Consider the following 13,591-nt stretch of genomic DNA (forward strand, 5'->3'; position numbering starts at 1 on the left):
ACTGTGGTTTCTCAGGCTTAAAGCACCTCAGCATTACAAGAGACTGTCCAGAGCTGGGGTGCAGCTCAGTGGTAGAGTGTTGCCTACGTGTGTAAGGCCCTGGGTTCTATCCCCAGCACCGGAGAAAGAAGAAAAGAATAAAGGACTGTCTTCTACCCTTATTAATAGGTTTTCTGCGCACACACACACACACACACACACACACACACACACACACACCCATAATAGGTATCTCCATTGATGCAGTAAGCCAGATCAAACCAAATTGAAAAAGTATAACAACAAGTTTATTTAAGCAGAGCAACTCCCTGCTGGGTTCTCCAGTCCCAGAGATGGAGGCTGGAGAAGCCATATGCCCAAACTAAAGCAGGGAGATTATATAGGTTGTAGGTGAGGGGTGATGATGTGTCAGTCACAAGCTGGGTTTGTGCCCAAGTATGGTCAAAAGCTGACCACTTTAGGCGGCTGGCAACTTCAGAGGAGGAGCTGCAGTAGCTGCCAAGAATGCAAAACTGGGCTTTTTGGTGCCTTCCCCTTTGTTTGGAGATTGTCTGTGTGGGTGGGGTTTGGAGAGACAGGAATGGGGCTTCTCAGACCATGCAGGAGTGAACTGGAGGTTCCAACAGAACACTGATTTGAAGCCAGATTGAACCAAAAGGCTGTGGTTCTATGAGCCAGAAACCTTTGATGAGTCCCAAGATGGGTCTGTCATAAAATCAAAAGCCAACACAACCAATGTTGTGCTTGGTTTCTATTCCCACTCCATGAACAAGTGTATCTTGGAATTACTGTGTTCTACCTTGCTCTGCACCACAGTTTTTCTTTTACTGCCTTTTTATCTGTACAAGCATGTGTACAGGATTTATTCATTTATTTTGGACAAGGGTAGATTTTTTTAGAAAACTGTTCTGCTTCTCTGGATGGTTTCTGTATGGTGGGCAGAAATAACTGCTTGTTATAAACAGCTACCAACTAAGGCCTTGGGAACGACAGCCCAGCACAACCTGGGCTAAGTGAGGTGGGAAGACCCACCCTGAATGTGCATAGCACTATCCCTTGGGCTAGGGTTCAGGAATAGATCATAAAAAGGGGAAAGAAAGCTGAGCATCAGCATTCATTACTCACTACTTCTTGACTGTAGTGCAATGTGATTAGCTCCTTACTACTTGTCACCATGCCTTCCCCAAGATGGACTGTACTTCTTTTTTCAAACATTTATTTATTTATTTATTTATTTATTTATTTATTTATTTATTTATTTATTTATTTCATCTGTTCAGAGAGCTATGTTTTACTTAAGTTGTGTAAGTGAGATTCCTATTAATCTTCCCCTTCACTGTTTGATTTATGGCAGACATTTTTCTATAGGCTAATCCATAATCTAAAAAGATTTTAGCCTCCCCTCCTGAAAGTATGGCCAGCATTTTCTTTCATCAGCTTGATATAGTACAAATTCTTATCCTAATAGTGAAATGTTTCATTAAGCTTGCCCAGTGATTGGGTAAAACCAAAACTTATTATAAGCCACATTCATCCTTGGGTCCCCCCTTCTTGGTAGCCTCCCTGGATCTGTGGATTGCAGTTTGATTGTCCTTTGCTTTATATCTAGTATCCACTTATGAGTGAGTGCATACCTTGTTTGTCCTTCTGAGTCTGGGTTACCTCACTCAGGATGATATTTTTCTAGTTCCATTCATTTGCCTGCAAATTTCATGCTGTCATTGTTTTTCTCTGCTGAGTAGTACTCCATTGTGTATATGTACCACATTTTCTTAATCCATTCTTCAGTTGACAGGCATCTAGGTTGTTTCCAGGTTCTGGCTATTACGAGTAATGTTGCTATGAACATAGTTGAGCATGTATCTTTGTGGTATCCGAAGTATATAAAGAACTCAAAAAATTAGACATCAAAATACTGAACGATCCAATTTAAAAAAGGGCTATAGAGCTAAACAGAATTCTCAAAAGAAGAATCTCAAATGGCTGAAAGACATTTAAGGAAATGCTGAACATCCTTAGTCATCAGAGAAATACAAATCAAAATGACTCTGAGATACCACCTTACTCCTGTCAGAATGGCTACACTAATGACAGTCTATGTTGGAGAGGATGCGGAGCAAAGGGAACACTCCTCCACTGTTGGTAGGAATGCAAACTTGTACAACCACTGTGGAAATCAATATGGTGGTTTCTCAGAAAATTGGGAATCGATCTACCTCAAGACCCAGCCATACCACTCTTGGGCATATACCCAAGGAATGCTCAGTCATACCACAAAGATACATGGACTGTACTTTAAAACCCTTCCTTTATAAGGTATTTGGTCCCAGCAGTATGTAAAGTAGCTAATACAGAAGCCAAAGTAAGCAATTATAGACATTTGCACCTTAGTTTACTTGTGAATTTTGCCATGCTGAAGATGAACCACTGCACTATAAACTCAGCCTATGTATGCCTTTAAAAGCTGTAAACAAAAGAGCTGGTGAGATGGCCCAGCGGGTAAAGACACCTGCTGCCAATCCTGATGATCTGAGTCCCATCTCTAAGACCCACAGAGTAGAAGAGAACTGATTTCTACAAATTGTCCTTGGCTTTCACATGTGTACCATAGTGTGTGTGTGTGTGTGTGCGCGCGCGCGCGCGCATATATACATACATATATATATGCATGCACACACACAAAATAAAGTTTAAAAAAATTTAAAAATCTATAGACATGTATGAAATTGTCAAAAAATAATTTTTTTTTAGAAAAAGTATACACAAGATAGACAAAATTAAGATTAATAAAAGTGCTGCCAGCCGGGCAGTGGTGGTCCAGGCCTTTAATCCCAGCATTCGGGAAACAGAGGCAGGCGGATCTGTGAGTTCAAGGCCAGCCTGGTCTACAGAGCTAGTTCCAAGACAGCCAAAGCCACACAAAGAAACCCTGTGCCAAAAAACTGCCAAGAGTTAAACAAATAGTCAATGAAAGTAAAAAAATAGGCACTACTGGTAAGTTTTTTATCTCCACTCCACTCCATCCCGTGTGTGTGTGTGTGTGTGTGTGTGTGTGTGTGTGTGTGTGTGTGTGTTTAGAGAATAACTTTTGAAGTTACTCCTCTTCCTTCCACCATTTGGGACCCAGGAATAGAACTCAGTCATCAGGTTTGGCAGCAAGTGCTTTTACCCTCTGAGCAATCTCACCAGGGTGACAACAAATCAAGAACTTCAAAAAAGTGAATATAACCAACACTGAAGCAGCTGTGTTTCTGGGAGATAGTCTCGGGAAATCAGTAGGAAAGGTGGACAGAGGCTCTTTCAGACTGTGTCACACAGAAACACTGGACTCAGTTCCCAAGACAGGTTTGCATGCTAACATAGAACATGTTAGAAGTGGTCCTGTCATCATACTAGTGAGAAAGGATACTGGAGAATGTATGTAGTTGCACACATTAGGCGTTTAGGTGTAAGAAGGCTGTGTGCACCGTGTTGCTCATTGTTTTTAACTATAGATGGTTGAGGAGCTGGTGGATTTCTTTCTCTTTTTTGCTTAGCAATATAGTGGGTTTTTTTGTTTTTGTTTTTTTAAAGACAAGATCTGGCTACATAGCCCAGGCCTCAAAATTATAGTAATCCCTCCAACCTCGCCTCCCATGAATTGTGTTATTTTTGGAATACATTTTAAAGAGAAATAGAACTTGATACTCAGAATAAAGAGCAAGTGCTTACACTGTTCATTAACAGTGTGTTTCTAGGATGCTGGAAAGATAGCTCAGCTGTTAGAAGCACTTGCTGTTCTTGCAGAGGACCCTAGTTTGGTTTAGTTTCCGGCTCACATATCAGGCAGTTCACAACTACCTATAACTCCAGCTCCTCCAGGTGATCTATTGCCCTCTCCTGGCCTCTGAGCATCCTCACACATGTCATACACTCATAGACACATATACATAAATGAAAATATGCATAAATAAAAATATTTTTAAAAAGAACGCACTTCCTCTTCCTGCTTAAATATTAAAGAAGTTGATCTGCAGTAGGTTTTAGAATGTTTAGGAATTTGGCATAGGAAAGTTTCTATTACCATATCCTTTGGCTTTTGTTTGGGAAAAGTAAGCTTAGACTCTTTTTTTAATCCCTTTTGTTTGTTTTTTATTTTGTTTTTGTTTTTTGTTTGAGAAAGGTTTCACAATAGCCCAGGCTAGCCTGAAACTTGAGGCAGTCTTCCTGCTTTGACTTCTGAGTGCTGAAATGACAGGAGTGAGCCACCTGTCTTATTTAGGGTTTCTGTCACTGTGAAGAGACACCATGACCATGGCAACTCTTATAAAAGAAAACATTTAATTGGGTGGCTTACATTTAGTCCATTATCATCATGGTGGGACATGGCAGCATGCAGGCAGACATGTTGCTAGAGCAGGAGCTAAGAGTTAATACATTTTGACTTGCAGGCAACAGGAAGTGGCTTGAGCATATGTGAGACCTCAAAGCCCACCTCCACAGTGACACACTTCCTTCAACATGGCCACACCTCCTAGTAGTGCCACTCCCTTTGGGGGGCATTTTCTTTCATATCACCACACCACCATGCCCACTCCTCAATTCTTAAAGAACTATATACCTGTATAATTGGTAACTGTATAGATGTGATTGATATCATAACACTTACAAACTAGCAATCATGTTCATTTTCATTAAAGTTATTGGCCTACAACTTGAGAAGCATCTGGAAGGACCTGGATGTTTTAGATTCAAATTTTCTTAGTCCTTATCTTCACTTTTTGCCTTCTTTTATCTGTTTAGAATCTCCATAATGAATGGATCCAGTGTGGCAAGTACATCACCCAATGTGAAATGCAAGGAGGACCAAGGATTAAATGGACATGAAGAAAAGGAAAACCCATTTGCAGAATATATGTGGATGGAGAATGAAGAGGATTTCAATAGACAGGTAGGCAAAGGTAGAAGGCAGTCATCATCCCTGTGAGCTACTGGAATCTTTTGCTGTACTTGTAGGAACAGGGTGGCTCTTCTAGAGTTGATAAAGGCCTGACACAGAGAACAGGGGTTCCAGATCTTAGCAGCCAGAGGCATATAGCTCAAATTAGAGTCTAGCTCTGGGTTCTAAGCTAAGGCCTAACCCTCAAGACATAGTGCAGTCCTCTAAGCAGCAACAGTCAGAGCCAGCCAGGATTATAGCTCCTAAACCCTCAAAGACCTGTAGTCTCTCCCTCCTTCTTCCCTTCCACCCTTTGTGGGTCTCTGTATTTCCACCCCATGGTCCTTCAGTGTCTCTGCTGCTTGTGTGGAGTCCTTCCTTGCCCTCTTGCCTCCACTCACATTGCTGCTATCATTGTCAAGGTGGTGGCTACTACAACACTTTGCTGACATGCCCTTGCTGCTGTTTGTATATCTCATTCTGGAAAGTCATATTAAAATTGACAAGACAAACAATAAAGATTTAAGATGAAGTTTAAAAAAATTGATAAGACAAGAAGTTACTATATCAAGGTTTCCAGTCAGGCCACAATTTCTGTATCATAAGATTCAAGTCAAGGTGCATGGTATGAAAAACATCTTATGGGGCCTGTGAGATGGTTCTGTTGATAAAGGCAATTGCTGCCATTGCCTTACAACCCGAGGTATATCCCCAGGGCCCACATAGTAGAAGAAAAGAACAACCTCTCACAAGGTGTCCTCTGACCTCCAGGTGTGTGCAGTGACACATGCGTACCTCCCTCCAACAATAAGTAAACAAACATAATAAAAAAAACTTCAAAGCTGTAATCCCTAATACTAGTATCAATTGCCATTGGTTGGGTCGGAAGATACACATCCTCAGGCACCTATGCATGTGGAGGCCAGATGTCAATATGTGTCTTCCTCTATCAGTCTCCACTTTAGTTTTTGAAACAGTCTTCAGTGAATCTGAAGCTGGTGATTGGCTAGACTGGCTGGCCAGTGAGTCCTTAGATTTCCTCTGTCTCTGCCACTGGACACTGGGATGACAGACATACACCACCACACCTAGCTTTTTACACAAATTCTGGGGATCCAAACTTGGTCCTCATGTTTGTGCCACAAGCACTTGACCTGCTGAGCCATTTCCCCAGCCCCCTTTGGGGAAAAATGTTCACTGAAAGATGGTCATGGTGGTGCATGTGTGTAATCCCAACATTTATAAGAAGCAAAGGGATCAGGAGTTCAAGGCTCTGTTTAAAAAAAAAAAAAAGGTGAACAAATATGAGGCGTTTAGAACTAGATTGAAATGTCATATTGAAGGGGAAAAGACTAAGACCTAAATAAGGAAATATCACTTGTTTGAGGTCTCAGCAAGTAGTGGCATGTGATGGTACATACTTTTAATCCCAGCACTGGGGAAGTAGAGTCGACAAGAACAGTTCAAGGTCAGCTTCTGCTACCTATCCAGCTTGAGCCTATAAACAGGTACATGACACCCTGACCCAGATAGATAATAACAACAAATGGAATCTCAAGAAGTCTATAACTCAAGGGGCTGAAGAGGCAGCTCTTCAGTCTTGTGCCTGCTGTTCCTGCACAGGACCGGAGTTTGGTTTCTAGCACCTCTGTGGTAGCCCACGACCATCTGTAACTCCGGCTCCAGTGGCCCCAGTGCTCTTCTTCTGGCCTTTTCATTCACCTGCACTCGTGTGCACTCACCCCCCACCCCCCACCCCGATTAAAAATAATAAAAGATTTTTTAAAAGAAGGATAACTCAGGAAAGGGAAGGATTCTTATAAGAAGAAACACATTAGTTCTATTTGTGAATGATTTATATTCATACATAGATAATTTTAATACTAAAAAGAGAAGAGTTTTGCTAAGTGGGGGGCAACCACCAATTCTGTGCAAGTTGTAGGATGTGTTGCCACTGGCGAGGTATGACATGGAATGTGAGAAGATAAAAACCACTTAGTTGGGTGTTAGGGATCTTTTACATACATATTCTCTAACTGGGTTTTTTGTTTTTGTTCTTCTGTAAGCTCCTATCATTTCCCCATGGGTATCTAATAACTAAAGGCAGAACAGACACAATACTCATTCATGCCTCAGAGTCGAGACTTAGGATCTTTTGTTTGTTTTCTTTTCCTTTTTTCTTTTCTTTCTTTTTTTTTATGTTTTTAGTGCTAATTTTCCAACTCTTTCACAAGAAAATAGAATATTGCTATAATAAGAGAAATAGATTCACATGGCAAGGTCCTAAAAGAAACAGCTATAGTAAAATACTTGAGCAAGGGAATATGTAAGAGAATGGAGAGCAGGAATATTGTGGCTTATACCTGTGGTATGACTTGGTAGGCTGAGGCAGGGGGATTGATGTGAGTTCACAGCCAGCCTGAGCTATATACATTGTGAATTAGTCCAGCTCTGTCACAAAGAGAAATAGAGAATGGATAAATACCAAACATTTCAAACACAAAGCTATAAAATCTTATGGCTTACAAATACTTTGTTGTAGTTTCTTAAGAGCTTCATAACTATGTAATTTATGAGATTTAAAAATGTTTGGGCAATTACAAATTTAAGATACTCTTCTTAAGCTGGGTAATAGAACATGACTTGATCCCAGCACTTGGGGGGAACAGGCAGGAGGATCAGAAGTTCAAGGCCAGCCTCAGCTACATGGAGAGTTCAAGGCCAGCCTGGGATATATGAAATTCTGTCTAGAAACAATAGAAACAATTAAAAACTTGCTATTAACATATGAGGCATAGTTGAGTGACTTGTTGTTGTTGTTGATGTTTGATCTGTCTTGTGGAGGTAATGAGCTGTGATCCTGTTACCTAGCAGGAGGTGAGAAAGAGATTTGGCAAGTGTGGAGCAGCCAATGAGGTCACTGAAATTTGCCCAGTAAACACTGTTTGCAAAGGACTGGAAAATCCTAGATCTCTTTACTTCAGTTTGTGATAGTGTTTAGGATGTACAGAGTAGTTTAAATTATTGTGTTTTTGTTTTAAGAGAAAACTGTATTGTGACATATATTTCTGGTAATGCACCAGAAAGTGTCCTTTGTATCTTTCTAAGGTTCTAAAAGTATTTTTCTGCCTTAGGGTTATTACTAAAAAAGTGGGTCAGGAGTTAATAATTGGTTTTGATTTCGTTTTTAGTAACCAAGAAGCAGACCAATAACATACTTCCTTTGTTTTTTACATGTTCCTTGTAAAGTGGGAAATTTAAGAATTTTGTTTTGTTCTTTTGAATCAGGGTTTCACTATGTGGCCCTGGCTGGTCTACAACACAGACCAGGCTGGCCTTGAACTTACAGAGACCCACCTGTCTGTGCTTTTTAAGTGCTGGAATAACAAGCATGCTGCCACATCTGGCTAGAAAGAATGCTTTTAACAAGATCAAGGAAAGAATTCAAGCTATAAAATGATTTTTCCATACCATCGTAAAAGTAGAGAATAAAAAAAGCAAGATAGCCGGGCAGTGGTGGCGCACGCCTTTAATCCCAGCACTCGGGAGGCAGAGCCAGGTGGATCTCTGGGCTACCAGCCTGGGCTACCAAGTGAATTCCAGGAAAAGGCGCAAAGCTACACAGAGAAACCCTGTCTCGAAAAACCAAAAAAAAAAAAAAAAAAAAAAGCAAGATAAAAAATCAAAAGTAATAATAAAAAAGTGTCCCATAAAGATTTATGAAGACTTGAAGTTTCTGCCATTTTGAATAACTAAAATCATGTTTTCTTTATGTTTATCAGATCAGTTACTTGTCTGTTGTTGTGATAAAATACCATGACCAAAAGTGGCTTAGGGAAGAAAAGGGTTTATTTTAGCGTACAGTTCTAGGGGAGATCCAGTCAGTCCATCATGGCTGGGCTGAGCAGCAGATAAGCATTGGCAGCAGGAACAAGAAGCTGGCTGATTACATGTTATCTGCAAATTGGAAGCAGAGAGAAAATACAATGGGGTATGTCCATAAATCTCAAAGCCTGCCTGCACTGACATACTTTCTTCATCAGGGCTCTACCTCATAAAGGTTCTGTGATGTCCCTAAATAGCATCACCAACTAGGGACCAAGTATTTAGAAACATGAGCCAATTGGGAACATTTCTCATTTAAACCACAATAGTCCTTAGAAGCATCATTAGCTCTCCTGCCCATGGTTCTGAGTTGCAAAGTGAGGACCTCTGAAGGGCTGAGGACCCCAGAGGGATCACCCTTTGGGATAGTACCTCTGAGTATTCCCCTCTCTTGGCAGGTAGAGGAAGAGCTGCAGGAGCAAGACTTCTTGGACCGCTGCTTCCAGGAGATGCTGGATGAAGAAGACCAGGACTGGTTCATCCCAGCACGAGACCTGCCTCAGGCTGTGGGACACTTACAGCAGCAGTTAAATGGACTATCAGTCAGCGACAGTCACGAATCTGAAGACATTTTGGTAAGAGCCTTCAGTAGTTCCATGTGTGACATCCTGTAAGCAATATAGTGTTTGGAGTCGTAGATGCCTGTGTAACCCTACACCCTACATCAGATCTCTGGAGCCTCTCAGCTGCCATGTCTTCACCCCTTAAATGGCCTCCAGCTCTGTGAAACTGTAGTCATCAGCCTTCATTTACCCTGATGCTCTGTACTGGGATAAGATTAGAAGTCTGAGTTGGGCTTCAGTAGGACCACTTGATAATTGTCTTTCTCTTTCACTATCTGTATCTATTGTACTCTCGCTCTGCTAGGAAAACTGTTCCTATTAGAAGGAACACATTCCTGACAGGCCAGTTTATAGTTCAGTTGAATCAGAGAAGTGAGTTCCTTGCCTTTTATTTTGATGTGGCTGGAATCCTGTGAGCACTGTGGTTCCCACATGGCTTGTGAGTGGCTGTGCCTTGCAGTGAGCCAAGACTCAACAAGACCAGCAAGGGGCACAGAAAGATGAGAAAAATAAGAGGTTCTGGTATCCCAGCTGGCTTCATGGAATATTGTTTTTACCATGTTAATCTGTTCAGTGGCTTGAAATGCTATTTTGGAATGAATATCATTCAGGGGAATATCCTGAAATGGAGTGGGAAGAAAGAGGGAGGAGCCTCTGAGAATAATTCAGTGACAGCCTGAGGTGTTAAGAATCTTCCTTCTTTTCCGAGGCTTACCAGGAAGGGTACTATGGGTGTGGCTCAGTTGTGGAACACTTGCTTAGCATGTATCAGAACTGCAAAAACAAAGTTTTAAATGATTTGGTATTTTTCTCCCAGTCCCTGTCCCTCTTCCCTTCTCTTTCCCTGTACTTTCATCTTTCTGCAGGGCTGGGGATTTGAACCTTGTACATGCTAGGCAAGTATATTACCAATAAGCTACATCCCTAGCCTGAAAATAAGTTTTAAAGTATAAAATGACATGAAAGTAGAAAGGTGGCCATTGGTATGGGGAGGGATAAGAGGCAGGTATCAGCAAAGTCAGTGTATTGCATATGTATAAAATGTTATAGTGAAACTCAGTATTTTGTATGCTAAATTAATTTTTTAAAACATGAAAAATATAATAAAGTACAGCTTGCTTTGAGATATGTTTTCTCTTGATTCTTATTTCAGAGCAAAAGTAACCTGAATCCAGATGCCAAGGAGTTTATTCCAGGAGTGAAGTACTGAGTTGTTGGAAGCTTCCAGAAGGACTTGTCTTGTCCCCGTACCTGGGGTCAGCAATGCACAAAAAGGCAGAGCTGAAGGGGGGTGGCAAGGCTGTGTGGCCAGGGCGGGTTGGGTTGGGAAGGTGGTTTAACTGGATACTGTGACTGAGTAACTAATGTGCGAGGTACTACTCTCCAAGCCCTCTGAACTTGGCTCTTCTGTTCTGCTAACTTGTTCAGAGCAGTTTCCCATTGTATTTTATTTTTGAGAAGTTCTTTGGAGTTGTTTATCCCTTGTAAGGAATGTTCTGTATGCATTCAAGCAAAATAAGCTGACCAAGGAAAACAGTATTTAAGAAGTAATCTTCCCTGCTGTGTACCTACCAGGAGCAGGGCATCTGGAGAGCTTAAGGAGGTTGCAGCTGGGTGGTAAGAGGGAAGAACAGAACAGGAGATGTAAACCAGATGCAACACTCAGCTCTCCAACCCCTGACATTTCCATAGTGAACTGGGGTACTAGTGGCCCACAAAGCCCTTGTCTCCTGGCCTGAACTTTACTCAAGAAAAAAAAGATTTGGAAGTTCTTGGATGAATGTAACTTTGGATGGATGCAAGTTGTACATCAGAAGAACAGGGCTGGATGGTGTCTGTCATTTAGTTGCTGCTGGCCTGGTGTTGATCATAGGTGTGTAGCTGTCACTTATCATTTACAAGTCAAGGTCACATAGAGTCACTTTGCCTTCACGATCCATATAGGGGCTACTCCTGGCTTCTTTCCCTCACAGCTCTAGAAGACACTGTTAACTGAAGTCTGAGACAGGCCTTTCGTTGGGTTAGTTGCATCTTGAATCTTTTTGGACAGTTTTTTATTTTCCTTAGTCCCGAAATATCTGGCTTTTACAGTGTCTTAATTCTCTCAAAGATTTCTGTATTTTTTTTTTTTCAAGGAAATACGTTTTTCCAAACACTAGTAAGCTGCTCAGCTTAGTTTGGGTGCTTCTGCCTTACAGAGTGATTCCCAGAAACTAAGCTACTAAGGAGTCCTGCCTGAGAACACAACAAAGCTCCTTGAAGCTGTTAATGGGTATTATTGCTCCCACAAACTAGCTTTTTTTGTCCTCATGGGCCTGGCTGGGTGCACTCTTAGTTCTCCCTGTAACTCACTAGGGTTTTATTGATACTCTGTGGAACTGAATTCCACTGGGAGCTGCTGTTGTGAGTAGAGGTGAAGGTGGTAGTGTTGAGGGTGAAAGAACAAGTGTCCTGTCCTGTTCATACTCCCAGGACAAGGGATTTGGAAAGGCCTGAGAGTGCTGTCCCTGTGCTGTGTGTTAGGTCTGGAAAGATCATGTAACTTCCATTCTATCAGTTCAGCATGTGGATGTGGGCAGAGACTGGAAGAGCGGATTGAGTCTGGAAAGTTGAAACTTTTCCCTTTTTCATGAGCTAGTTTTCTGACCTTCCATTTTGGTTTGGTTCCAGGGATAGAGCCCAGAGTGTCACTTCTGTCAGGTTAGTCCTACCCTTGAGCTGTTCTCAGCCTTCCCTTGTTGACTTGTAACCAGCCCCAGCAGTTAAACACAAACTTCCCTGTTTTTCCTGTTAAAAGTCTCATAGGATGGCATCTTGTGACAGTGACCTTCCCCCTTAGGTCACATCATAGTGAGTAGCTCAGGGAACTTGTATGTCCAGACACATATTGACTCCCAAAGCTTCTCCCTCAAGAGAATGAAACTAGGAACTCCTAGTCCTCTGGGAGGACTTTATTCCTGCTTCAGCTTTTAGCTTGGCTTGCCACTTCTAAGGAGAAGGGTATGGGTAGGGCATAAAAAGATTCTGCTGCAGCCTCCACGAGGCTGTTGGAGATCAGAATGTATCAGGATTGCTGGAATATTCTTGAGAATCTCCACCTGAATATAGTGCACCCTTCTTTGAGTACTTGGCTGGCAAGCCTGAGGAGGTTTTGTTCCATCCTAAAGTTTTGCCCTTTGGAAGCCAAGCTGTTAGGTGTGGTCCCAGAGGCCTACCTCCCCTCCTGCTGTGCTGACTCATTTTACTTGGATGTCAATCTCTGTCTTGGTTTTGAGGGTGCATTTGGTTAATACTACTAGAGTGCTGTTGGGTTTACCTGAAAGCAAGTAAGTGCTGGTGTGTTGGGTCCACCTCAGAGCAGCATGCTGACTCTAGGCTTGGGATACAGCCAGTGAGGTAGGTGGTCCTCAGTAATATGTGGAATGACTTATTCCTGTGACCCAACTCTCCTATCATTCAATGTTGTGAAGTAGCATAATTATGCCCCAGACTACAGGCTCAGCCTTAGAGTTTGCCAGGTTAGCAGAAGAGTTTTGGGTTTTTGTGGGTTTTGTTTCCCCCTTGAGAATTTATACAGCAGTAGAAAATGTTCTTAATAGTTGCTGGTCTGGCTGGTCCCAGTCTTCATTTATTAGACTGAGTTCTAATTGTGATTATTTGACTCTAACTTTTCTTTTGTGGAGGGGGAAGGAATAAAGGAATGTCTCTTCAGGCATTTTGGACTGCTTAAGAAATTATGGAGGTAGCCAAAGCCTGGGTACTAGGGTACAAAGCTCAGGGTCTGGGGCCAGTTTCTATCTATAGTGTACCTGACTTTTGGTTGTCATATAAGCAAGCCAGAAAATAGTCTAAAGATTGGATCTTTTTTATTGAACTAAGATCTCACATGTGCTATGCAAACACTACACCAGGCTGCATTCCAGACCTGTGAGAGAGGCTGGGTCTTGGGAGCACCCCTATTTCCAAAGTCAGAAGAGCTGTGATTGCTTCATTAAGATTGTAAGGCTAACCATGTCTTAAAAATAAATGTTTTTAGTGAACTACTAAGCATTTTCCATATTATTGTTACGTCAAGTGTTTGTTTTGACTTTCAAGAGACTAAGATGCAGATAAACAGCTCTGCAAAGTCAGCACCTTCAATGAGTGAGCTGGGAAGGGTGACAGCCAGAGTGAACCTCTTGATTGGGGCTGTGGTAGATAAGCATGTGACTGCCTGGCTTCCTGA

At 41.8% G+C, this 13,591-nt stretch overlaps 1 protein-coding gene across 4 annotated transcripts in view; it reads left to right on the plus strand.

Annotated features, from left to right (window-relative positions):
- Positions 1–10,826, plus strand: part of Paip2b (poly(A) binding protein interacting protein 2B) — a 28,760-nt gene extending 17,934 nt beyond the window's left edge. For all 4 annotated transcript variants that reach the window (XM_059258098.1, XM_059258099.1, XM_059258101.1 and 1 more), the window contains 3 exons: positions 4,783–4,930; positions 9,202–9,378; positions 10,520–10,826. In XM_059258098.1, the coding sequence (XP_059114081.1) occupies positions 4,783–4,930; positions 9,202–9,378; positions 10,520–10,576 (382 nt within the window). In that variant the 3' untranslated portion in view covers positions 10,577–10,826. The remainder of the gene's footprint in view (positions 1–4,782; positions 4,931–9,201; positions 9,379–10,519) is intronic.
- Positions 10,827–13,591: the final 2,765 nt, after the last annotated feature.

The sequence above is a fragment of the Peromyscus eremicus genome, chromosome 3, assembly GCF_949786415.1.
Source record: "Peromyscus eremicus chromosome 3, PerEre_H2_v1, whole genome shotgun sequence".
Lineage (NCBI taxonomy): Eukaryota > Metazoa > Chordata > Mammalia > Rodentia > Cricetidae > Peromyscus > Peromyscus eremicus.